This window comes from Nicotiana sylvestris, chromosome 5, assembly GCF_000393655.2.
Source record: "Nicotiana sylvestris chromosome 5, ASM39365v2, whole genome shotgun sequence".
In the NCBI taxonomy this organism is placed as follows: domain Eukaryota; kingdom Viridiplantae; phylum Streptophyta; class Magnoliopsida; order Solanales; family Solanaceae; genus Nicotiana; species Nicotiana sylvestris.
In genome coordinates, this window is record NC_091061.1 from 6102862 (window position 1) to 6130061 (window position 27200).

A 27200-nucleotide genomic window follows, 5' to 3' on the forward strand; every position below is an offset into this window, starting at 1 on the left:
CTTTACCATTAGGCGTATAACAAGGGAATACATTTCATGTCTTTAGCAATTAGGCGCCCACCTGTATAACAAGGGAATACATTTCATGTCTTTAACAATTAGGCGCCCACCTGTATAACGAGAGAATATTTTACAGTCTTTACATTTGAGGTCTTGAAATCCGTAACCCACTAGAAGGCAGAAGGTTACAACAAAAGATCCACAGCATAATGCAGGAAGCTGCATCCTCAAGCGGACAGAACAAAAAGATGCAAACTGGTGTTCAGGAAATCAAGAGGCCGGTGTCATCCCCGTCAGTTCTCGGAAGAAAGAAGCATCGGAATAGACCCAAGCTGACAAGAAAGCAAGGCATCAAGAACAAATGGAATATAGATGAGATCTTGTAATTCGTAGTCTAGCCTAGCTTCTTGATTTTTCTTTTAATCATGGTGTAATAAGGAGATCGGTAAGTAGTTAACAACATGCATCAGCAGTAACAACAAAATTGCAGTCCTATGGTAGTCCCAACTACAAAAACATCCCGAACAACATTAACCTGATTCCCCTTTAGCCAGGAATATGTAGGAAACCTTCTAAGTAGAGGTTCGATTAAATCTTTCAAAAATGCTTCACACGGAGTACCCAAACGGGCAAAAAATCGCTCGTATCCGCTCACTTTATCTTTGCACGAAAACTCTTTGTGTTTTCGGGCAAAGAGGGGCAGCTGTGAGCACGTGATTTTTGCCCTATATGAGAATTACTCCCAAAAAATTCAAAATAAAACAATTTTCCTTTATGTGCAATGTTGGAATTTTCGTAGCACTTTTGGATAATTATTTGTATTTTTGCCTGTGCATGTTAATGTGTTAAATTAATAATAAAAAATATATATATAAAAATATGTCGCATTTGCATTTGATATTTAATTAAGTTTGTTTTACAAAATGAAAAAAATCATAAAAATAATGTACGCTGCATTTTTAGCATTTAACGTCCAAATTGTGCAAATTTATCGTTAATTGCTATTTAAATGTGCGATAATTGTCGCTAGGAATTAATTAGTATTTTTGATAAGTCAATTTAGTTTATAACTTAATTTAGAATTTTTAGTTTTATTAATTAGGAAGTAAAAGAAAAGAGAGCAAAAAATACAAAGGAAATCGGAATTGGGCCTCTTCTTCAATTTTGAACCACAGGCCCAAATATACCCAACCTTCCCCTACGACCCGGTCCATTTCAAACCGGGTCGACCCAGTCCATAACCCAAAAGATCCAACAACCCTATCTTTCATTTCACAAAACAAAAAAAAAACTAAACCTAATTAAGCTCCAAGCTACCCGCCACCCTCCCTCTTCTTCTTCTCCAAAAGCCTAGCAGCCATGGCTGCCCCCCCTCGTTGCTTCACCACCATCACCTCCGGCAACCATGGCTGCCTACCGCTGCTTCGTCATCTTCTTCGGCACGCAGCGAACCTGTCCAAAACGAGCTTCACCTCCGGCGACTATGGCTGCCTCCCCCGCGACTGCCTTCGAACCAACACCTCCCCCTCGTTGCCTCACCACTGTCACGTTCAGCAGCTCGACCAGTCCATCGTCGACTACCATCCTCGCACCATGGACGAGCCAGCTCTCCAGTCGCTTCTGTTGGTTCTGCCACGTTGCCATGGACAACCACCAAACGACACACCTGAACAGACGACCACCAGCTCCTCCATCGACGGACTGCCCAGCATGTTCAGCAGTAGCAACTACTACTGCTTCACCACGTCCATGGCTGCTCTACTACTTTGTCTTCTTCATCGCACATCACCCTCACGTATCGTCCTCAATAGACGAGATCTTCCAGTCACGAGTCATCCGTTCATGGTCGTCTTCGTCGTCGAATTATTTTGGTGCGATAATGGTCTCCGGGCAGATTTGTTTTCGTTCGAGTTCATCATCGTTCCGATCCGGTACACGACTGTAATACTAGTTATTTCAAGCTAAAAATGTGAAAGCATGAATACATATGAAGAATGGAACTTTGAAATTTTAATTTAGCTTTTTCCTTGTTTCTTTTACTGATTGTATTTAGGCTATTTCAGGTATTATTATTTTATAAATTTCTATCGTTTTGCATAACTAGGCATCTTATAGTGATGTACTAAATAGTACTCTATTTTAGTTCGGTTATTAGGTAGTATATGTTTAAGCATGCTCCTTACCATCAAACTGTTTAATAATTGGAATAAGAGGAAAATAACATAAGTTGGTCTTTAGTGAATCGGCTTGGCAAAACGAGTTAATTCACAAGCTATGAAGGTTTTAATATTGTCAAAAGTAGGTTAATCGTGAACAGGTAGCTAACTTTATTTAAGGCGTGATTTGAGTTCAAACATGACTAGATAATGTCTAAGTTTAGTAAACTTTCTAATGAGCTTTAGTAATTATGGTTAAATCTAGTTTCAAATGGTTGTGAAAAATTAATTCCAATAGTTTTTTATATATAAAAATGCGAGCTTCAATCTAGCTATATTTGATTTCTTTTGAATATTAGTTGACGAATTTCTTATTTTATTTATAATTTCGAATTTTCCTTCTTTTTTTTTTAGTAAAATTCTTTCCATTAATATTTGTCTTAATATAGCAATTAGTATGTTACGTTTTCTTAATTTTTTGAAAGCTCCTAATTAAGTAGGATTTTCTTTCTTTATTTTAAAGACTAATTTTAATAGAAAAAATGTAGTCATTTTAGGATTGTCCATTTAAAAATAAATGAGATGAGCCTCGCCTAGTAAAACGTATAGATTGCGGGGCACTCACAAATGTATGTATTAATTACTTAGAACTCGGAATCGGCCGCTTAGCGAAATTCACGGCTTTTTCCAAAATAACCACGCGCTAGTCGTTTTAGGAACGCATTTTAATAATCTTACCTTCTTAAACTCGGGTGTGCATTTCATGCGACCAAAATCCAAATCCCAAAACATTGAATAAAATGTGTTCCGGATTGCAGGTGCATTTCATGTGACGCAATCCAAAGAAAGGTTTTAAACGATGTTCACATTGTTAAAAAAAAATTAAAAAAAATTAATAATAATAAAAGCGGTTAAAAGTTAAAATTTGCACATAAGTTCATAATCGTATAAAACCAGATATTTAAGCCAAATATGATAGTGGAGCGACCGTGCTAGAACCACGGAACTTGGGAATGCCTAACACCTTCTCCCAGGTTAACAGAATTTCTTATCCGGAATTCTGGTTCGCGGACTGTTAACAGAGTCATTCTTTTCCTCGATTCGGGATTAAATCGGTGACTTGGGATACCATAAATCTACCAAGTGGCGACTCTGAATTAAATAAATAAATCCCGTTTCGATTGTCCTTTAATTGGAAAAACTCCCTCTGCGCCCTTGCGGCGCGAGTAAAAAGGAGGTGTGACAAATACGAATCGCCTAATATTTTGCAGGGGACATAAAAAATGACCTAATGAATAATAGTCACGACTTCGACATGACTGATGTTTAGCTTAAAGTGTATATATTTATATGTATATCGCCTCATGTTTTACTTTTGTTTCGTGGATTTCGGATGTAAAATGTGTTAAAATATATTAATTTAATATAATTTATATGTAGGAATGATCCGGGAGAAATTGGGGGCGAAAGGTGCGAGATTAGAGCCAAAACGGACGAAAAGACAAAATGACATTTTTAGCGCCACAGGCAGCGCCCCACGCTACCTGTGGCGCCAGAGGCAGCGCCCCATGCTACCTGTGGCCCCAGAGATAGTATACTCTAAATTACCAGCTTCAGGGACATCTCCTAGCGCTGGGCTGGGCATTGGTGGCGTGAATTTTGTCCAATTTTGCCTAGGACAAGGTTATTTCGGTCCTTGACCTACCCAACACGTATAAAAGAAAGACTAAGCATATTTTTAAAGGGGAGACGCTACTTTGAAGGGAGAATACACACGAGAAACATCTGGGAGCGAAGAGATCTTCGTTTTCTTCATCTTTTCTTAGCATTTTCAATTATCCAACACTTATGAATTTGTTTGATACTATCACGAGTGGCTAAACCCCATAATTCCGGGGTTGTGATTTAGCCATGAATATTGTTGTTTAACGTTGACTTAACATTTATTACAATTCACTAATATATGGTTGTTTCTTCAATTCTATGATTAATTGCTTAATTGTCTCGCTAGCAGTTAGGTTCTATTTACTATTTATGTTATGCTTAGGAAAGCCATGTTTAGATTAGAGAAGAATTGAAGAGAGCACGATCTTAACTCTTGGGGGGGGGGGGCAGATTTGTGGTTAGCATAGGAATATACATAGTCATCGTGCTTAATTAAATATCGTAATCTTAATGCTTTTTTAATATATTGATTCCATAGGAATATAAGCATTTTGAATAGGCGAGTAGTACTTCAAAAGAAGGCTATGAGAGCAATTATCGATTAATTAACAAGTATGGGTGAATTGTATGAAAGGGAGAATTAACTAGAACACAATAAGATTGGTGAATCGATCACAACCCTGGAATATTTGTCTCTATTGAATACATAACAATCATTTTACTGCTTAATAATTTAGTTATTACTTAGAATTATAATTTAGTATAATCACATTCTTGAATTTGAATTTGGCTTGACTGAATAACAATCTTGAATTTAGTAGGTAGTTGATACAAGTCTCTGTGGGTTCGATACTCGACTTATCATTTTATTACTTGTACGATCACATATACTTGTGTGTGCGTTTAGGAGCAACAATGACCTTTCCTCATTTTTGGGATTTTAGGGTCAAATAACTGTAAATCAGGCCGATTTTTAAATTTTCGTATGTTATAGTCCACGTCATCTTCATGAATCCATGCTACAAGATCCGAATAACCTAAAATTTTGTGGGGCCATAAAAATGACCTAATGAACAATAGTCATGGCTTCGGCATGACCATTCCTCTTTTTTGGCATTTTACATAATATTAGAATTCGGGCCGATTTTTAAATTTTCGTATGCTATATTGGTATGAATCCGGGACAATAAAAATGACCTAATGAATAATATTCATGGCTTCCGCATTACCGTTTCTTGTTTTTAGGTATTTTGAGACCAAAAAACTGTAATTTGGGCCGATTTTCTAAATTTTCGTGAACTATAGTCCACGCCATCTGCATGAATCGGGCTACCGGATCCGGATCGTCTAAAATTTTGCGGGGTTATAAAAATGACCATGGCTTCGGCATGACAGTTTCTCATTTTTTGGGATATTAGGGTCAAAGAAATGGAATTCGGGACGATTTTTAAATTTTCGTGTGCTATAGTCCGCGTCATCTGCATGAATCCGGGATACCGAATCTGAATCACTTAAAATTATGCGGGCGATCAAAAATGACCTAATGAACAATAGTCGAGGATTAATCATGATTGTTCCTCACTTTTTGGCATCTTAGGGCCTAAAAACTGGAATTCAGGTCGATTTCCAAACTTTCACGCGCTATAGTCCATGTCATCTACATGAATCCGGGTTACCAGATCCGAATCGCCTAAAATTGTGTGGGCCCATAAAAATGACCTAATAATCAATAGTCATGGCTACGGAATGACCGTTTGTCATTTATTTTTAGGATTTCAAGGCCACAATATTTAAATTTGGGTCGATTTTCAATTTTTCATGTGTTATAATCCACGCTATCTGCATGAATATGAGCTACCAGATTTGTATCTCCTAAAATTTACGGGGCCATCAAAAAATACCAAATGAATAATAGGCTCCGCAAAGACCGTTCCTTATTTTTTGGAATTCTAGGGCCAAAATATTAGAATTCGGGCCAATTTATAAATTTTCGTGAGCTGCCATCTGCATGAATCCGGGCTACCGAATTCAAATTGCCTAAAATTTTACGGGGCCATAAAAATGACCTAATAAATAATAGTCATAGCTTCGGCATGACCGTTTCTTGGTTTTTGGCATTTTAGGGTCAAAAAACTAGAATTCAAGTCGATTTCTAAATTTCCGTGTGCATATTCTATGCCATTTGTATGAATTTGAGCTAACGGATACAAATCGCCTAAAATTTTGCGTTGTCATAGTAAATGACCTATTGAATAATGGTCATGGATTTTGCATGATAATTTCTCTCGTTTTGGCATTTTAGGGCAAAAAACTGTAATTTGGGCCGATTTTCATACTTTCGTGTGCTATAGTCCACACTATCTGCATGAATCCGGGCTACCAGATCTGAATCGCCTAAAATTTTGCGGGGCCATAAAAAAAGACCTAATAATCAATAGTCATAGTTTTGGCATGACAGTTTCTCATGTTTTTGGATTTTTGGGCCAAAAACTTGAATTCGGGCCGATTTTTAAATTTTCGTGTGTTATATAGTTCACGCCATCGGCATGAATCCGGACATCAGGATCCGAATCGCCTAAAATTTTGGCGGGCCATAAAAATGACTTAATGAATAATAGTCATGTCTTAGGCATGACCGTTCCTCGTTTTTAGTATTCTAGGGCCAAAAGCCTGTAATTCGTGCTGATTTCCAAGTTTCGTATATTATAGTATACGTCATCTACATGAATCTAGGCTAACGGATCCGAATCGCCTACAATTTTGTGGGGCCATAAAAAATGACTTAATGAATAATAGTCATGACTTCGATATGATCGTTCCTAATGTTTTGGTATTTTAGGGCCAAAAAACTTTAATTCAAACCGATTTTTAAATTTTTATGTGTTTTAGTCCACACCATCTGCATGAATCTGAGCTACCGGGTCAGAATCGTTTCAAACTTTACGAGGCCATAAAAATGACCTACTGAACAATAGTCATGGCTTTGACATGATCGTTCCTCTTTTTTGGCATTTTAGGAACAAAAAACTGTAATTCGGGCCGATTTCCAAGTTTTCGTATACTATAGTCCACGCCATCTGCATTGAATCTAGGCTACCGAATTCGAATCGCCTAAAACTTTGTGGGGCTATAAAAAATGACCTAATGAATAATAGTCATGGCTTCGGCATGATCGTTCCTCATGTTTTGGTATTTTAGGGACAATTTTTTTTTTATTTTGACCGATTTCCAAATTTTTGTGTGCTATAGTCCACGCCATCTATATGAATCCGGGCTACTGGATCCGAATCATCTGAAATTTTACGGGGCCATCAAAAATGAACTGTTGAATAATAGTCATGGCTTCGACATGATCATTCCTCGTTTTTTGACATTTTAGGGTAAAAAAATAGAATTCTAGTCGATTTCTAAATTTTCGTGTGCATAATCCATGTCATCCATATGAATCTGAGCTACCGGATCTGAATCCCGTAAAATTTGCAGTGCCATAAAAAATGACCTAATGAATAATAGATATGGCTTTGGCATGACCGTTCCTCGTTTTTGTGGTATTTTAGGTCCAAAAATTGGAATTTAGGTCGATTTTTAAATTTTGGTGTACTATATATAGTCCACGCCATTTGCATGAATCCGGACTGCCGGATCTGAATCGCCTAACAGCCGACTTGCAAATGCTATAGGTATAGATTTTATGAATAAAAAATAATGTGAGGCCATAAAAATGACCTAATGAACAATATTCATGTCTTTGGCATGGTCGTTCCTTGTTTTTTGGCGTTGTAGGGCCAAAAAACTGAAATTCAGGTTGATTTCTAAATTTTCGTATGCTATAGTCCACCCATCTGCATGAATCTGGGCTATTGGATCCGAATCGCCTAAAATTTTGCGGGGCCATAAAAAATGACCTAATAAACTATAACCATGGCTTCAGCATGACCGTTCCTTCTTTTTTGGCATTTTACGGCTAAGAAGTTGGAATTCGGGCTGATTTCTAAATTTTCGTATGTTATAATACTCCACGCCATTTGCATGAATCCGGGCTACCGGATCTCTCCACTCTTGTCGTATACTCATTATCATAAATTGGATTCCCTAGCACACTAGTGATTAGGGTCTCCATCTCTCAACAATTCAGAGGCCAATTTAGGAATTTCACCCGTATTTAAACCTCTATGCACTTCCTCATAGAAGTTAAAATTTGGTTCCCATACCTTGATTACTATCGGTTTGTTTATTGTTTGGGGGCAGAATAAGAACACATGCAAGATAGTAGCACGTCTTGCTAGTCCGGAAAAGCTTATGAACAATTGAACAACACAGACAAGTTTTGCTAATCCGGCACGAAATATGAATAACAAGATAAGTAAGATGAAGATAATACTAAGTCTAGTCAGTTCGGCAAAACTATGTGAATAATTGAACAACACGGGCAAGTTTTGCCGGCCTATGTCGGCAAAGGTACGTAGTAGTTGGAGTAAATACTTGAACATTGTGCAATACAATTACAGGAACAATTGAACAACACACAAGTTTTGCCAATCCGACACGACCTATGAACAATTTAACAAGATAAGTAGAATGAAGATAGTACTAAGTCTTGTCAGTTCGGCAAAACTATGTTAATAATTGAACAACGCGGGCAAGTTTTTCCGGCCTACGTCCTTGAACCTTGTGCAATACAATTACAGGAACAATTGAACAACACAGACAAGTTTTGCCAATCTGACACGACCTATGAACAATTTAACAAAATAAGTATAATGAAGATAGTACTAAGTCTTGTCAGTTCGGCAAAACTATGTGAATAATTGAACAACGCGGGCAAGTTTTGCCGGCCTATGTCGGCAAAGGTACATAGTAGTTGGAGTATATACTTGAACATTGTGCAATACAATTACAGGAACAATTGAACAACACACAAGTTTTGCCAATCCGACACGACCTATGAACAATTTAACAAGATAAGTAGAATGAAGATAGTACTAAGTCTTGTCAGTTCGGCAAAACTATGTTAATAATTGAACAACGCGGGCAAGTTTTTCCGGCCTATGTCTTGAACCTTGTGCAATACAATTACAGGAACAATTGAACAACACAGACAAGTTTTGCCAATCTGACACGACCTATGAACAATTTAACAAGATAAGTAGAATGAAGATAGTACTAAGTCTTGTCAGTTCGGCAAAACTATGTGAATAATTGAACAACACGGACAAGCAAAGGTACGTAGTAGCTGGAGTATATACTTAACATTGTTCAATACAATTACATAAATCAGAGTTTAACACTTCCTCAGTTGAACTATACTTCAATATTTGTTATAGGACCTTTAAACCAATGCCTAGCACTAAAAAACCAAGAAGAAAGAAGAAGAATAAGAAGGCCACCAACTGCAACAGGAGTATAATTGAGAGTTTGATCTGTAATAGGGTAAGCAACAGACAAAGAGAAGAGCACAGAGATGACTGCAACCCACAACACCGCGATCCAACCAACAACGACCCCATAGCGTCCCAAGTTGAACGGTCCTGGAGTGAAAGACTTTCGAGCCAAAGTCACTCTGAATAAGGATGGCAAGGCATACGCGATATATAGCCCGATTGTTGCTATTGATGTCATCGCTTGAAATGCTACCAAGCTTCCAAGAGACTTTAATACGAAACCACACACAAAAAAGTAGTATACTGTTATATTAGCATTTGGAAGGGAGTGAAATGAACATAACAGAACTTAAATGAGAAAGAATATACAGTAAAACTTCTCTATAACAGCCTCGTTTGTTTCGATTTTTTTGACTGCTATAGTGAAGTGTTGTTATAGAAAACATATAGTATAACATAATATAAAAATCGGTTCTAAAAAACCTTGGCGTTTATAGTGAATGGTTGTTATATAGGGATGCTGTTATAGAGATAGACGGCATTATATCGAAATGTTGTTATAGAGAACATATATTATATCATCACATAAAAATTGGTTTCAAAGAAAACTTGGCCGTTATTATGAACTGCTATAGAGAAGTTTGACTGTATATGAAATAATCAGGAGTTGTATCGTCAATGCCATGCAAAATGCTATAAGCGCTGACATCCAGACTGCGTTTATTGGAACCTCCTGCTCGTTTACTTTGCGCCAGAAGGGCGAAAATGGCATTGCTCCGTCTCGCGAGAATGCATAAGCCATCCTAGAGGGCGCAAACAACATTTTCCTCATTTGTGTCTAGTCTCAAAAGAGCTTGCTTGAATGATACAAAGGATATATAATTACCTAGAGTTGCTAGTCAGTGAGCTCATGCCACAGAAGAATATAGCAACAGCAATTATGCCTAAGCAAAGAATTCCACCAACACCACTACCAAACCTGTTGTTGAATGCATCATAAAATATTTGAGCGATCGCATAACCACCCGCGTCGTTGTTTTTACTCAACAGATGAGGTATGTCAGTAACTGCAAAGGTTATACCAAGTATATATGCCCATCCAACAATTAGTGATATGCCAATAGCACCTACAATTCCTTTTGGCCCATTTTTATCTGCATCTTTTGTTTCCTCTGTCTGCAAAAAGAAGTGATCAGAGACAAGGCAAAGGGAAAAATTCTATGAAAGAACACTTTGAAGAGACAATGACAGAGCGGGATGTGATTCAGTGACAGATTGATCAACGACAGAACGAAAAACGGAACTTTATGACAGCTTTTTCATAGACGTTCACTTGCGTCACATCATCTTCAACCAAGCTCAACCAGAGAAGCTCATGGGATCCGCTCTACAGATACCATCAAATCCCAGTTTCCGACCTCAGAAACAAGAAGTTCTAGTCGGGGAGGGATCCTCATTAGCATTCAGAGCATCATCTAGTCCAGCTAGAATTTCATAACAAAGCAATTTGAAAGGAAACTAGCTTTGTTTCATCGCGGAGAAGTCAATTTCGGAAAATCAAGAAGGGGCACACAAACAAGAAATTAAGAAAAAGGACTCACCATATGAGCAGAAGCATCATAACCTAACAATGTATACTGGCTCATGAGAAGTCCAAGAACAAAGATGTAGACTTTATTGCCAATGCCACCTTCATTTTCAGTATTGAAGTTAGTGAATACAAATTTAGTGCTGGCTCGTTCTGTTGCAACCGCAGGAATCAGTATCATAAGAAGAAAAACACCTGCAATATTCCTCAACTCTATCAATCAGAGCTGTTATATATAGATAAAAAATAAGTTGGATTTACTATATATGATATATATAGTACCTAAAACATTCCAAGCTGCAGCAAGTTGTCCAAAGAAGGACAACCAAGAGATAGGAAGACTATTCAAAATAGCATGTAAGAGCAGAATTGCAGCATGTAAGGCAATAACTACATATTTAGAGGCCTGATATCCACCTCCATTCACTCCACCTGTGCTAAGGAGTATTATCACTTGAAGCAATTGTGCCAATGAATAATCTACACTTGTTGTCACTGCCCACTGCAATCAATAATAACTATGCTTCAATCCCAAACAAGTTGGGGTCGGTTATATGAATCCTCACTTTTCCATATAAGCTCACAGACAAATAAAATAGTGAAAAATAAGCCACATATATATTTAAAAAAAGGACAACCCAGTGCACTAAGCTCCCGCTATGCGCGGGATCCGGGGAAGGGCCGGACCACAAGGGTTTATTGTACACAGCCTTACCTTTCATTTCTGCAAGGGTTGTTTCCACGGCTTGAACTCATGACCTCTTGGTCCCATGGAAACAACTTTACCAGTTACGCCAAAGCTCCCCTTCGGCAACGGATAGCAGCATGGACAAAGCACTCTGCTGCGGCGTATATATATATATATATATATATATATATATATATATATGTGCGTGTGTGTGTGTGTGTGGGGGGGGGGGGTTAGTAATAGTTATAACAATATTAGAAGTTCTCTAACAAGATTAAAACCTATTCCCGACTAGTAGATATCACCGACATGGATTTTTTTCTTCCATTGTGTCCTATCTTCAAATAAGTCTGCAGAGCGATTATATATTAGAGTTGCTATATTGCTATATGAATTGAAGAAGATATACCTGGTTAGACAGTAGACACTACAACTAAAGAACTGTGAACTGCATGTTAGAGCAATATTTACTGAGTATTTCTTCTTTATACCTGACCAACAATGTTGAACCTGCAAATGGATTGAAAGAAAGACAATTTACTGTAGGAAGCAATATGTGGTGGGACAAAACTTAAAAGTAGAAAATCATCATTAATATAGTATAATAAGTTATGACAGGTGATTATTATAATACAACAAAGAGAAACATAAGCTAACAGGATACAAGTTTTTCTTACAAGATAATGCCCCGATAGAATTTAAGTTTTATACGCTGATAGTAAAATGTATTAACACAACCAGGTCACTTAAAAGGTAGCGGGTAACTGTATTTAATAATATTAATCGGTAATCCAAAATAAATGATAAGTAACCTACTATAACAGGTTAAATTATATTAATACGTAAAGAATTAAATACATTGTCGGTGCATGTAACTTGAATGAATTAAGAAAACAGGGCATGGCATAATAAGGCACTGGAATGTTTGTATTAAGGGAATTAAGTCGACGATTAATGACAAATGGTAGCAATTAGACTATATAAAGGGCAGCCCGGTGCACTAAATGGTTTATTGTACGCAGCCTTACGTTGCATTTCTGCAAGAGGCTGTTTTCACGGCTCGAACCCATGATCTCATGGTCACATGGCAACAACTTTACTAATTACGCCAAGACTCCCTTCATATATGACATAATTTACTTAAATTTAAACTAGAAAAGTAATTAATTAGTGAAAATAATTGAGAAAATTAATTACCAGCCAGTGATCCAAGAAGCAAAAGGAGCCCAAGTTGGACCAGCAAGCATAGCACTCCAATAATAAAGACCACCAGAAGTTGGATAAGATGAACAAATCTCAGCCATTGATAAACCAACAACCATAGTAAATGAACCAGCAATTAGCCATCCATATATATAAGAAATTGGCCCACCAAAACTTAATCCAGTTCCAAACAATGTGTTTAAACCAGTAAGCACTGATATTATAGAAAATGAAAATGCAAAGTTCGATAACACCCTGCAAAAAAGTTCCAAATTCAATGTCAGTCGCACATTTATATGACTATAAATTATCTTGATAAAATAAGACGTTTCAGGAAAATATGATATTGTAAAGTTGTTGTCATGTGACCAGGAGGTCACAGGTTCGAGCCGTGGAAACAACCTCTTGCAGAAATGCAAGGTAATGCTGCGTACGATAGACCCCTATGATTTGGCCCTTTCCCGGACCTCACACATAGCGGGAGTTTAATGCACCGGACTGCCCTTTTTATACTAAAAAGAAAAAGTATGTCACGTAAACTGAAACGAAGGAAGTATATTAATATGAAGGCGGGGTTTTACGAAAGATCGCGCTTGAGTTCTTGTTTGTAGCCAAGTTCGTGAAGACGTGCATGGTCTGAATCAATAGCACCTTTATTGCATTCTTCAATATTCATACTCATTTTCTTTCAAAATTTTCTGAGTGAGAGACTACGGGCCGAGCAGCTAGGAAGAAGTGTAACGAACGAGAGTTGTTGAAACTGGCGTATTAGAAGATCAATCGGCCAAAATAACCATGAGCAGATGAGAGCATGGACAAGGAAATTATATGGTGGGTTTTTGTGGTTTTGGTTGTTAGTGATATTTGAATAGAGTGATGGACAAGGAAATTATAGCCACTGAAAATGCAATAACGGGCCATTCTTTATTATTTACATTTCACTAAGTGACAACTGACAAGTTGACACTAAATCTTTTGTTTTCTCCTTCTTTTTGCCCCCATTGAGTGCAGAATTTTATTATGATTAAAAGGTCTTAAAAAGGAATTAAATTTGTGTTCTTAAACATGATTAATTTTCGTACGACTATAAGATTTATTAACGGTAAAATGAAAAATTTAAATAAATTATTTTTAAAATTTTAGAAAAGTAACAGTCTTGTTGTAATGAACTAATAAAAATATTACCCATTTATTGAAACGGAGGGAGTCTATTTTAAGCAATAATCGTCGTCTTTCTTTATACACGCTCAAGCGTGGTATAAAAACGGCAAGCAATGGCAGAGCCACATTCAACCAAGGGGTGACACCCTTTCACCAGAAAATTACACAATATTACTAGATAAATTTTTTGCTTTATGTATATTTAATATGCGTTAACTCCCCTTGACTTTTCGATATATTTAACTTTTTATACTTTGAAACCTCCTAGTGAAAATCTTAGTTCCCCCACTAAGGACAACTAGTTTGGTATTTGAAATGGTTTTGCCACAAAAACTAGAGTTAACTAATATAGAAAAGATGAAGATGCTAGGTTAGTATTCTCAAAAAAAGGAAAGAATTGTGACAAAGCTATGTAACCTTCCAATGTACATATATAACAAAGATATATGGAAGAACACTCTTCCTAGAAAAGGAAATATATAATCACATACTATTGGCTCTGTTTAGTTGTAGTGCAAAAGGTCCAGGAAATAATAAAATTCTAACAGTCGTAAAAATAAGCCATTTCACAACTTGGCTCCAGTTATCCCTTTTGAATGTCATCACTATGAACTCTGGTAATCGAATACAAGAACAACCAGCTATCTGAGGGAAAAATTCAATGAGATCAATAATATCTCAAGCTAAAACTGGGACATAAAAATAAACGCCTAAGAGTACTAGAACACTGTCCCTAGTTTCTCAGCTGTATTACCAGCTCTTTTCAGAATCAAAACAAATATAAAGATGTGGCGGGGCTATTACAGAGACCTGAAAGGGAACTGGGAAAACCAAGGATTATGTAGCAACTAAATCAGGAGTTTCAGCCTCCACAGATAACAAAGCCGTGTGTACTTTATCCACCCAATTGTCTAGCCGATCCCTCAATGACTTGATTTGGGGAATTCCCAAAACTCTTGGTTGCACCCAGGAGACATAAACTGTCCCTTCGACTTGATCAATTATTCCCTCAATGAGATGAACCTACAGGAGGACAACGTTAAACCAACCGTGAGAAAGACATGAACTACAAAAGAAGACGACATGCAGCATCAAGACTGCCCAAGTAGAAAGTTCAGGGGACTTGGGAAAAGTACAAAAATTCAGGATAAGTGTTAATTGCTAATTACTAACTAACATGTCTATCGTTTGCATTAGGATTCGCAAAACCCAACATAAAAACTAGAGTTAACTAATATAGAAAGATGAAGAGGTTACTATTCTCATAAAAAGAAAGTTATGACAAATCTATGCAAGATGAAATAGTGATGGGAAGGGAAAGGAAAAGTATGAATACAACACTGAACAATAAACATCCAACAGCATCTTTCCTCCTCCTTTTTCAATAAATGGCCTAACCAAGTACATATATAACAAAGATATCTGGAAGAACACTCCTAGAAAAAGAAATGTACAATTTCACATTCTATATGCAAATCCAAAAGATCAAGCATTTTTATCATCTCAGATAAGACTGTATTAGTACTAGGAAAAAGTAACGAAGAACGGCCCAAATGGAGGAGCTTGCACTCATTGCTTAAATTAGTTCGGGAGAATAGCAAAAACAAAAAACATAAGGGCAAAAGGATATGTTTCTCAACCCATAGAAAAACAGAAGATGCTGATATCAATTAAGAATACAACAAAAGATGCACATTTACTGTGCCGTCATGAATGAAGGAAGTTGGTGAGAATAACAGAGGTTAAATTCTAATTTAACTAAAAAGAACTTACAGAAAGGCTCTTCATGAGTAGATATTCTACATCCTCCACATTTAACTTTGTACGCTCTGCAATCACACTCAGAGGAATAGTTCTATCGTCTGCTGGGCGACTGCATGCAAATGTATTGTCCAAAGCTTTAGTATCAATCCTAATGGCATAAGTAAATAAAACTCCATTATCTGCGAAACTGATACAGTACCTGAAGATAATTTCCATCAAGCAGAGAATGTTGACCTTCTCGAGAAGCTTTTTCTCGTTCTGCACCAATGCTGGTTGGGCACTCAAAGCAGCTTGATGGACATGGCATAATTGTTGATAGCGAACCAAATCACCGGTGTTAAAGGCTTCAAGAATATAATAGAGCCACTCAACCTTAGTCCCTACCAGACTCTGTATCTGTAACAAATAAGAATAAGTCATGATAGATTGAATATACACAATCTTGTCAGCACATAAATCTAGTCCATCCCACACAACTGAAGTCAATATAATGGATAAAAAGGTATTTATTGAGATTTCAGTGAGTTCTCAGATAAAATGCCTTAGTAGTTAGTTTATTGTCAGTTTGATTCGGGTATCTCTTAGTCCTTGTATACACGGTCTCGACCTTCCCCCATACTATATCAACTAAATGCCTTACGAGAAGGGAAATTCCAGTCATCCATGTAAAAGTATGCACTAAAACTCAGAAAACTAAGTAGCAAAAGATGGCTATTTGGGACCATTAGAGGAATACAGTGGAGCCAATGAGAAGAACTATATTTCTACAAAAGCAAAAAAAAGTAAGGAATAACCGGCAATGACTAGGGCACAATTTTGCATCCATACGTATTGGGTCAACATTATACTTATCCCAGGACCAACATCGTCACCAATAGGGACGACTCTTCATAGAAAGAATCCAATACTTGTTTTTTTGTTTTTGCCCCAGAAGGTTCGAGAGGGTAGGTGGAGAAGAGTTGCAGACTCGTAGTGGAGGTCCAACTATCTTGTTTAACTGTTCTCAGCAGTGAACAAAAAAGTAGAAGCAGACTCATAATGAAGGTCCAATATTCATGTTTAGAAGTTTCCAGAAGTGAGTTGAAACCCTTGGAGCAAGAGACAAAAAGACAGAAAAAAGCAGAAAAATAGATGATCCTGCTAACTGCGGCTCCCTTTTCATACTACAGATGACAACACAATAAGACCTGAAGACATATTCTGACAGCTGGGAAGAACACCAAGTACATTCCTTGAATGGGCAGTCCACTTAGCCATTTCCACAAGAAAGAAGCGTTAACAGATAATTTCCAGCTACTTGAACATAACTCTAGCGCATGGAAAGCACATAAAAGAAAGAGGGAATCTGTCAAATAAACTTACAATTGGATGAGCAAGTAGTTCTCCAAAGTTGTATATGTTGTCTCCCAGCAATGCTGACAGGGACAAATCGAAAGCCAAATCCTAAACAAAACAGAAGAAACAGCAACCGTTTTCAGATGCATTATAATTAAAAGACTGAAATTGCAGAAAATACTGCAAATCACATAAACAACTAACAAGTATTTCTACTCAAAGGCTGAAGCAGCTGTTAGAAAAGACCACCTCGACACTGATACAATAAGCAATTAAACAATAACGCTTTCATTTTTTCAGCATTTGATTGATTAGCAAGTAGCAACTGTCAAAGTACTGAATTAATGCTTAAGCCCATAGCACTGTGACGTCTCTGACTTAATACGAGTTGTATGGGTAAATCATGAAGAATCTATGCAGAACTTGGAAATGATGAAGAGCATATTAGAGAATTTCGATCCAATAGCAAATCATTATAAAAATAAATTAAACGAAGACCTTCAAAAGATTCACTATACTGTGCAAAGCTTCCTCTGTTAGGAAAAAAAGAAGAGATCATTCCTTAATACTTTACACATCCTTAGAGATGATACTGCAGTCAAGGATGAGAAGACTAAATACTCGGAGACACAGCAAACTGTGTCCATAATTATAGGCTTTTCTAACAGCTCTTTAACCTAGAAAATATTTAAGTTGCTCGGACGCGGGTGCGGATCTAGAAGTCGGATTCTTCTAGATGGTAATTCTAAGATTCAGGAATATGGATCCTATTCCTAGTACTGATACGGGTGCGGAGATCCGGCAAAAATAATTCAAAAAAATAAATATATCTCTAAATATGAGAAATTTTGTGGAATACTATTTACATATAGCTTGTAAAGTATGGATTTCTTTTTTATTCTCAAGTTGTAGATAAGTAAATGATTGATTTCCTAGATAAGGTATGTTATTTTCTTCAAATTTACCCTAGTTTTGGTTCTGATTTCGGGAATCAAATTGTATCTCGTCTAAATTTTCCGTCCGTCGTGGTCAAAGTACCCAAAATTGTTTGACCAGATCCGGTACGGATCCCATACCTACACCCATACTAGTGTCATGTCGAGCAACTTAGAAAAATATCACATGGGGGGGGGGGGGGCAATTTCATTTTTAAATTGCTTTCATTCTCTTGCTAGTTAACTGAATAACTGATTAAAAAGAGAGGATGGTGACTATAATGTGACAGGGATTCAAGAAAATTTCACACCAGTGATTCCATCATATACTCTTGAAAATCAAGTAGCATAGATTATAAAAGACATCATATAAGGTACCACTTGAGCCTTGAACTCATTTCTGTCAAGCACCAAGACTAAGTAAGAGGCTCTTCTAAATGCCTAAAATAGTTGTGGTTTCTACAGATATAATCCAGCCAAAGAGATGTCCTACAAATATTCCCCAGTCTCACTATCTTCTCAATGATCCCAACAATTTACCCTATTTAAGTAAAATAATTTAATAAATGGACAATTGATACACAATTAGCTAAGTAATACAAACAAGCAAATGGGGCAGGGTAGGTTGACAAAACAAGAAATGACAAAGTACCAGCTTAAATGATTCAGAAAGAGATTCCACTGAAGTGTAAGCAAGATAAAGAAGAGAACTCTTGTAGAACTCAGCAAAGTCCTGGCGAGATTTATGATACTGAGATGAAACCCAATAATAGCTCGCATAAACAGATGGATCAATGTCAGTCATACTGTCAAGTGTAGTCTTCCCTTCATCTAAAAGTTTCTGGCATTCTTTTTGATCCCCTTGCTCAAGCTTAAACAGGGCAATCTGCATCTTAATAAAAAGAATCGGCTCCTTTATCCGTGTCTCCTTAGTATTACGAAGTTTCTCAGCCACTCCTTCAAGGTAACCTATAGCAGCCTCTTTCTCAGGGTATTGCCGAGAAACAATGACCGCAAAATGTGCAAGCTTGAGAAGATTGATCTTTGTCTCAAAATCAGTGATGAAGTTGTCATACAACTGTATTAGTGTGTCACCAGCCTAAAGGGAGAAGAGAGGTGTTAGATGCCAAAACAACAAAATAAAACAAACACCCGTTTACGTAACGTTCTTCAGAATCAATCACGCACAAATGTAGCAAGGTACAAATAGATTGTCCGAAGCAAAAGGTACAAACTTTCATGCAATAAAGACACATATAGTAGTAATACAGTCTAAGCTCCAAAAACATCACCATTCCTGGAGAATGGACCCCCAGTGATAAGATTTATTACTAAACTATTTTAGTTTTACCAGGTCCACTTCAATTTACACCACGAGTACAGGACAAAGATAACCAATAAAGCACCCATTTAGATGATTGAGCATTTCTTTTGGGGAATATGTAATTGTGATGATTTAAACTAACACTCCCTCAGTCCTAGTGATATTCTTTCCTTTTTAGTCTGTCCCAACAAAGAACAATAAATTTATATATTTTTAAACAATTTAATTTTAACCCTCTTATTTTACCCTTAATGAGATGATTTCTAGTCACACAAATATCTATGGCTTATTTTAGACCATAAGTTTCAAAAGCCAATATTTCTTTCCCAAACTCCATGAACTGTCAAACATCCTCACATAAATTGGGACGGATAGAGCAGATAAAAACACATTAACTTCACTTGACTTGATAATCTATCTGCTTATTTTGCCACTAAGTTCGGAAACAGTGTCCTAATTAGTTCCATATAAGCTAATCCAGATGCATTGCATTCCATAATTAGGTAAATTATCAACATATTACATGCTAATTCATGCTAAATGAAACAAATGCAAATAAGAATAAGAATTCAACTTAAAACAAAACCCTCCACAAAACCCTAACTTTTTACACACCTAAACCCATAGCATTCATACCAAAAAACGTCTAAATACAATTAAAACAAAACGAAATTCACAGGTATTAAATGGAATTTAATAAGGACCTGAAAAAGGGGAAGTGAAACGAACTGGTCGAGCTTGAGAGTAAGCTGGTGCCAGAGCTTTCTTTGGTACAGATCTGATAGCGTAGTGTACCAATCGGAGAGTTCTGGATGGGCATTGCAAACTGATTCCAAATACTGTAGAGCCGCCATGGCTGAAAAACTCGATGCAAGACGAAGCAGCTGCGATGTGTGTGTGTGTGAGAGAGAGAGAGAAAACTAAAACTTCTTTCTCTTCTGAATTGTGTTTGGCTTGTTCTTAAAGAAAAGAATGGGAGGAATATGGAGTTTTTAATCCAAATAATCTCTTTAAGTTTGGAAGCAAGTCTATTTTAGTCCCTAAAGTATTACATTAAATATATGTGATCTTTAAGTTTACAACAACTAAGCATTTTTAATCCAACTAATGAATCTCTCAAGTGGGTCACTTAATATTAAAAGAAATGTAATATGTTTTCAACGTATCCAAGATAAATACTTAGTAAGTAACAATTATGATTAAAACCTTTTTGATTAATTTCATTTCCCTCCTCAATCACGATTTACTTTTGTTATCGATTGATTTTCCTTTTTCAACTATGAAGATTATTCTCTTTTTTTATTTTTACTTTTTTTCTTTTCTTGTTTCTGCATGACTAGTGACGAAATTGAGAAGAAGATCCCTATATGGATCGTTTTACTCTTGTCATATGTAAAAATGTATTAATAGTCTATTTGGGGCCTTATTTTTTGTTACACCTAATAGGGTATATGTAAATTAAAAAGAAAAGTTATGTGAGGTAAAAATGTTTGATTTCTTTCTTTAATAAATATAGAGAAGAAGGATTTGCAACTCCTATAATTTCTGTCAAGGAAATTGCATTTGAAATGAATATCGAACACGAATTTCGTAAGAAACATGTGATATATAAGAAGAAATAATTTGATGAGAATGTTGATAATGAAATCTCAAAATCTCTCGAAGAGTCTTTTAGAGTTGATTACTTTTTATACATAGTAGACAAGACTATTTTTTTCACTTTAAAATGATTTGAACAATTCAAAACATATAAAAATATTTTAGGTTTTCTATTTAGCGGTAAAAAACTGGGATCACTAGATAATGAAAATTTAAAAAAATATTGAGTTAATCTTGAATATTCTTTAAAGCATAATGATCAATCTGATATTGATCGTTTAAATTTTTTTTATGAATTTAAAGTGTTAAGAAAAATAGTACAATTAGAATATGACAGTTTAATTAATATACTCAATCAAATAAAGGATTTGATTCTTTTCCAGACGCCTATGTTGCTTATAGAATAATGTTAATAACTCATGTTACCGTTATTTCGGCAGAAAGAAGTTTTTCAAAATTAAATTTTATAAACTTTTGCGTAAGATCAACAATGTCTCAAGAGAGAAATGGATTAGCTATATTGTCAATTGAGAAAGACTTATTAGGAGAAATTGATTATAAAAAAATTATTATTAACTTTGCATCTTAAAAAATAGACTTCAAATAAAAAATAATTTTTTTTTAAAAAAAAAGATAAGGCCCCTCATAAAGTTTGGATTTAAGCCATAAAATTCGTTGGGCCGCCTCTGGGGTTTTTGTGAGACAAGTTACACGGCATTGCACCTGCCAATTTCACACAAGTAGTTACTCGGCTGACAAGAACTATTGAGCCGAAAACAAGCAATAGGGTCAAGTTAATTTGCGATCAAGGTTGAGTAGTGGGCATAAGAAAAATCTATCAAACCGGGTAGTTAAAATAGCAAGGGCTAGCCAGTTTTCGGACTAGTCATTCGAAAATAGTAGCGTTTGCAAAGTCATTGAAAAATAGCCATTTTTTTGCTGTAATAGGGACTGGTCCAGCATAATATACTAGAGATCGGTGCACATGTGTATGAACTTCCAGCATATTATGCTGGAACTCCAACACTCGAAAAAGTTCCAGCATAATATACTGGAGATTGGAGCACATGTGTATGATCTTCCAGCATATTATACTGGAACTCTAGTATATTATGTTGGAGTTCCAGTATACTTATGCTGGAACTCCACTATAATATGCTTGAGTTCCAGTATACTTATGCTGGAACTCCACTATAATATATGCTGGAGTTCCATTATATGTATGATGGAACTTCAGTATATTATGCTAGAGTATTTTCCGGGTTTTGAACAGTGTTTTCGTTCAAATTTATCTTTACATGAAAAGTGGCTAAATTTCGATTACTTTTGAAACTGTGGCTATTGTTGAATGACCACTTGTAAATCTGACTATTTTTGAATTTCTCTCAAATGAGTAATGGTCTGTGATTTGGGTTTATGCATATTGTTTAAGAAAAATATATGTTCTCTCATCCCTTTGCTCTTAGTTTAAGTTTTTCCATTCTTAGATCGATCCTTAGTTACGTGTAATTTCAATATTTTCCATTGTAATTCAATAGTTTGAATGGTGCAATTACTCTCCCTATTGTAATCATGTTCTAGTTCTTATTAATATAGTGAGGAATTTGCCTATTTGTTGCAGAAACATATATATATGCAAAAAAAAAAAACTTATATGCAAATAGGGTGCGGATAGAGATGGCAAATGGGGCAGGGCGATTACAAGGCAAACCCGCAAAAATTTCAACCCACCCTGCCCTCGCCCCGCATAGCATAATTTGTTATTTTCAGTCCGCCCCGCCTTGCAGAAACCCGCCCCGCCCCGGCCTGCATATTTTTTTTTTCTTTAATGAATTTTCTGCCAGATTGAAACAAAATCAAGAAGCCACATAGTAGATCGAATATTTTTTTCGCCTTTTCGGATGCAAATTATAAGAAGTAGATGGATACTTCGAACCAAAACTTTATTTAAGTACTGCTAATGATGATTTGCCATACACACTCGTTGAATTTCTTTCACAATGTTGGGATGAAAGAGTTAATTGTGCAAAAAAAAAAAAAAAACAATATTGCTATGCTAATGAATTTGGAAAAGGTGTTTTATTTAATACTCCTATATGGTAAAGGTCCAAGTGTACCCTCAACCAAAGAAAAAGAAGTAAACAGTTAATTGTAATTCTTCTAATTCTTATAAAATATATTTTTTTTTAAAAGTAAACAGAAAAATATTCAACTTCATGGATGTGTGAGTGAGGTTGTGATTGACGAAGAGAGTATAGAGACCGGAGAGACATCGTTTTAGGTCTTCACTTCAAAAGACTTAAATATCCAACCCGTAATCCGTCCCGCACCCGCAAATGCTCTAACCCGCCCTGCACCACAAGCCCTGAAACCCGCCCCGCTCCATTGCTATCCCTAGGTGTGGATTTGCTCCAGTAACATTTCCTCCTATGTTTTTCAATGGGGATCTAGATTGGTACACTTGGTGCACCTATGTATGGCCTTCCAGCATACTATACTGGAACTCCAGCACATGGAAAGTTGCAGCATAATATACTGGAGATTGGAGCACATGTGATGGAATCTGTGATTTCATCCATTGATAAGAAATGAGATCTAAATGAGAAGGAGTGAAGAGGAGAAAAAGGAACTCAAATTGTATTTCTCAATCTCCGTTCATAGGTACAAAATATTTGTAATATCTGTCTACTAATAAAGTACATAACTGACTCTTTAAATGTAAGTGAGAAAGGACCAAACTACCCTAACTCACTCACCAATCTCCAATAACCTGTGTATGAACTTCCAGCATATTATACTGGACTAGTATGTTATGCTGGAACTCCGATATATTATGCTGGAACACCAGTATATTATGCTGGAAGTTCACATGTAAAAAATTCGAACTCCAGTATATTATGCTGAAATATTTTTCGGATTTTGAACAGTGTTTTCGTTCAGATTTATCTTGACATGAAAAGTCGCTAAATTTCGATTACTTTTGAAACTGTGACTATTTTTCAATTACCACTTGTAAATCTGACTATTTTTTAATGTCACCCAAATATTTAAAGGCTTATATTACAATATTTCTCTTTCTCCTTGCGTGCAGTTATCACTATGGCTGTCTAACGGGACGGGCCGTCCCGGCCCACTTCATGTTAAACGGGATGAGCCAATATTAAACGGGACACGAAATGGGACAGGATGGCCATTTCGTCCCGTTTGTCCCGTCCCGTTTCGTCCTGTCCCGTCCCGCCTGTCCCGCAATTTTTTTTAAAATTCTAACCGTTGGGCAACGGCTCCAATTGCAAAAATAGTCGTTCCCAACGGTCAAAAAGGGTCAAAAATGGCCTCTACCCCCCCACCCCCTATCCCCTCTCCCCCCAAACTTTTAATATAACCACTAAGTTTATTAATTTATACTTTGGCCCTATTTTCTACTATAAATTACACTTTGGCCCTAATCCTAGTCCTAATCCTAACCCTTCTCCTAGAATTAGAAAACATATAGATGAAATGACTCATGTTGATGAAACTTCATTTTCCCAATCCCCCGCATGTTATAATATTAATTTTGGAGAATAACTAGATCGTGAACCTTTACAAAGATAATTTGGCAATGATATTATTTTGAGGACGAAGAAAATGAGGATGAAGAAAACGAGGAAGAAGAATTGGATGAAACACCCACTAGTCCCGCAATACAAGCTCCAACTCAGAGTCAATCTCAGTTTGGAGCTTTACCCCCTGTAACCCCTGCAAGGGGTAAGCCTAAGGCTAAACGTCCCAAAACATCACTTGTGCCTTAATTTATTTTCTGATGCTTGTAGTAAAATACAACATGCTTGCGCCTATATTTTTTCGTGCTAATAAAGCGAGTAGAATTCGTGAATTTGCTCAACAATGTGCTAATGCTAACCTTCCATTTAGAAAAGTTCCAAAAGATGTTTGTACTAGGTGAAATTCTTCTTATGAAATACTTAAAGTTGCTTATGATTATCGGGTGCCTATCCAAAAGGTATCTAATATGCATAATGGTATCCCCACTGATCAAATTGTTGATTCTGATTGGGATGAGATCAAAGAGCTTACTAAATTTTTAGAAAAATTTTATTATGCTTCAAAATAATTTTTTGGTATATATTATCATACTGTTACACAAATATTATGGTATATTTGTGAAATTTCTGTTGTATTTGGTAAGTATAAAACAAATCCAACTTATGCATCGTCCATTAATGAAATGATTTCAAAATTTAAAAAGTAATTTTTCCCTATTCCCCAAGTTTATTTAATTTCTACTCTACTTAACTCATCTTTAAAACTAAGAGGCGTAAGGGACTTGTTCGTAAAATTTATGAGAAATTAGCAATTCAAGAAAATGAACAACCATCTCTCGAAGAATGCCAAGCTAGCATATATTCTTATACTAGATCAATGTTTGATAAATATAAATCTATGGAAACAACAGGTTGTGAAACTGCTCCTTCTATTTCTAAGTCTAGAGCAGAAGTTTTATGGAAAGATATGGATGATATAACATGTTTTGATTCCTCTATTGATGATGAACTTGATTCTTATCTTAATCAAGGATTGGAAAGTATTAAAGACGAAAAAGGCAACGAACAACTTTGGCATGGTGGAGGGAGCATGGCAAGGCTTTTCCAACACTTTCAATAATGACCCAAGATATCCTGACTATTCAAGCATCATCAGTAGCATCGGAGAGTGCTTTTAGTGCGGCAAGATTTCAAATTGGAGATCATAGACATGCATTAGTAGAGGACAGTCTAGAGATTTCCGTATTATTCAGAGATTGGATTAATTCAGAATGAAGAAATCTTGGTTTTGAAAAATTAATCACTAGGGAAGAAGAAGAATACAATGAGATACTTAGACTGGGAGCGATGACGGCATGGAGCTCATGGAACATCAATCAACATTGCCAATTCCAAAACAATGTCCGAAAGATATTATTGATAAGTTACAAAGAAGCTATATATGAGCTTACAAATATTAGTATGATAATTTGTAATTGGCTATTAAGAGGCCTAGTTCAAACAGAACCCTTCCTAGAAGGTGGCTGCGTAGATTAGATGCTCTTTAAAAGAATTATATTTGTATGTGAGATTTGAAAGTCCTATTAATAAATTCAAAGGCTCCAAGCGTTGATTTTATTTTTTATTTTTTATGAATTGTCTTAGTTACTTAATACTTTGAAAGTATATTAAATAAATTATAACTCTATTATAATTAATAGAATATTTCATTACAAGTTTTTTGTTTTAATATTTTATAATTCTTTACTTAGTTTTCTAATTTTCGTTTTAACATTTAAGTTTATTAAATAAGTCAAAAACTAGCCGTTGCAAACTTTAAAAACTTAGGCATTGTCAAAAAACTGGACATTGTTTTTTCTAAAAACTGCACTTAAGGCCTGCGAAGCCATCCCGTCCCGTTCCATCCCGTCCTCCCGTTTGTTAGTGGGACGGGATGGGCCGACCGTTTCGTCCCGTTTGTCCCGTCCCGTTTCGTCCCGTTCCGCCACTGTCCCGCTTAAATGTCGTCCCGTCCCGTCCCGTCTCATTAATTTTGTTCCGTCCCGTCCCGTCCTGTTGGACAGCCATAGTTATCACAGTAACCTCAATTCCATGGCATTTCGGGCCACCCCTTTGCCATTGCGACTACGGCAGAAGATCCTATAATGGGTGAAGCATTGTTACATAAATAGCCGGCCAATTTATTGTTTACTTTTTCTAGATGTTATATATAGATTATTCATAGATTATATATATATATATATATATTATACATGAGTTATACATACATTATGCATTTGTCGACTATTTTTAATTTAAGAGATTAGATAGGCGTTGTTTGGGTTAATTGTTCTAAATTACACTAAACACAATACTACTCAGATGCAGATATATTTTTCGCATTTTAAAATCAAATACTTTCACTTCCTGTAGAGTAGAAATCCTACATAATTAATGATGATGATGATTTCATTTTGTTAGAGTGTTTGGTGTTTAGTTTTGAGAAACATGAGGTATATTTATAACTATATACTATTAAAATAAAATAACTAAAAGACAAATTAGCAATACAAATAGAAAGTTCCCATATATTTATTTTTATGATATTTTTAAAAGAATAAATATTTTAATTGTAATTTTCTTTCACACCTTTAATTAAAAAAGAGAATTAGTAGACATTTTAAGAAACACATGTCTTTCAAACTCTTAAATAGGATATGACCACAAATTACTTAATAAGATATCAATTACTAGTAATAATTTTGTTACATGTTAAACATGTAAGCTACTGATGGGGTTTGAAAAATGAAAGAAACCATCAAATGAAATAATACTAGCAATTATGAAACAATTTCCTCAATGCATATATGATAAGTTGAT

At 36.0% G+C, this 27200-nt stretch overlaps 2 protein-coding genes across 2 annotated transcripts; both read right to left on the reverse strand.

The window, feature by feature from the left end:
• Positions 1 to 9032: 9032 nt before the first annotated feature.
• On the reverse strand, positions 9033 to 13561 carry LOC104226876 (amino-acid permease BAT1 homolog). The gene is made up of 8 exons (XM_070174229.1): positions 13263 to 13561; positions 12676 to 12936; positions 11970 to 11988; positions 11073 to 11292; positions 10804 to 10985; positions 10089 to 10378; positions 9849 to 10005; positions 9033 to 9470 (listed from the first exon to the last, which is right to left on the reverse strand). The coding sequence occupies exons 1-8, from the start codon at positions 13361 to 13363 to the stop codon at positions 9123 to 9125; spliced, it is 1578 nt and encodes a 525-aa protein (XP_070030330.1). The 5' UTR covers positions 13364 to 13561; the 3' UTR covers positions 9033 to 9122.
• A 728-nt stretch (positions 13562 to 14289) lies between these two features.
• Positions 14290 to 20157, reverse strand: LOC104241715 (26S proteasome non-ATPase regulatory subunit 13 homolog B-like). The gene is made up of 6 exons (XM_070174228.1): positions 19905 to 20157; positions 18529 to 18975; positions 16969 to 17049; positions 15806 to 16002; positions 15616 to 15715; positions 14290 to 14865 (listed from the first exon to the last, which is right to left on the reverse strand). Exons 1-6 carry the CDS (start codon positions 20052 to 20054, stop codon positions 14680 to 14682), a joined length of 1161 nt encoding a protein of 386 aa, XP_070030329.1. The 5' UTR covers positions 20055 to 20157; the 3' UTR covers positions 14290 to 14679.
• Positions 20158 to 27200: the final 7043 nt, after the last annotated feature.

Bases quoted from the DNA above. Each gene is read 5' to 3' on its own strand.
- LOC104226876 (XM_070174229.1), bottom strand. From the start codon at position 13,363: ATGAGTATGAATATTGAAGAATGCAATAAAGGTGCTATTGATTCAGAC. The intron at 10,986-11,072 runs GTACTATATATA...GGAATATTGCAG, and splicing joins TGCAGCTTGGAATGTTTTAG to GTGTTTTTCTTCTTATGATA. The intron at 9,471-9,848 runs GTCAAACTTCTC...TTCGTATTAAAG, and splicing joins TCCTGATTATTTCATATACA to TCTCTTGGAAGCTTGGTAGC.
- LOC104241715 (XM_070174228.1), bottom strand. From the start codon at position 20,054: ATGGCGGCTCTACAGTATTTGGAATCAGTTTGCAATGCCCATCCAGAA. The intron at 18,976-19,904 runs GTCCTTATTAAA...TTCTCCCTTTAG, and splicing joins TTTCACTTCCCCTTTTTCAG to GCTGGTGACACACTAATACA. The intron at 14,866-15,615 runs GTAAGTTCTTTT...GTCCTCCTGTAG, and splicing joins TACTCATGAAGAGCCTTTCT to GTTCATCTCATTGAGGGAAT.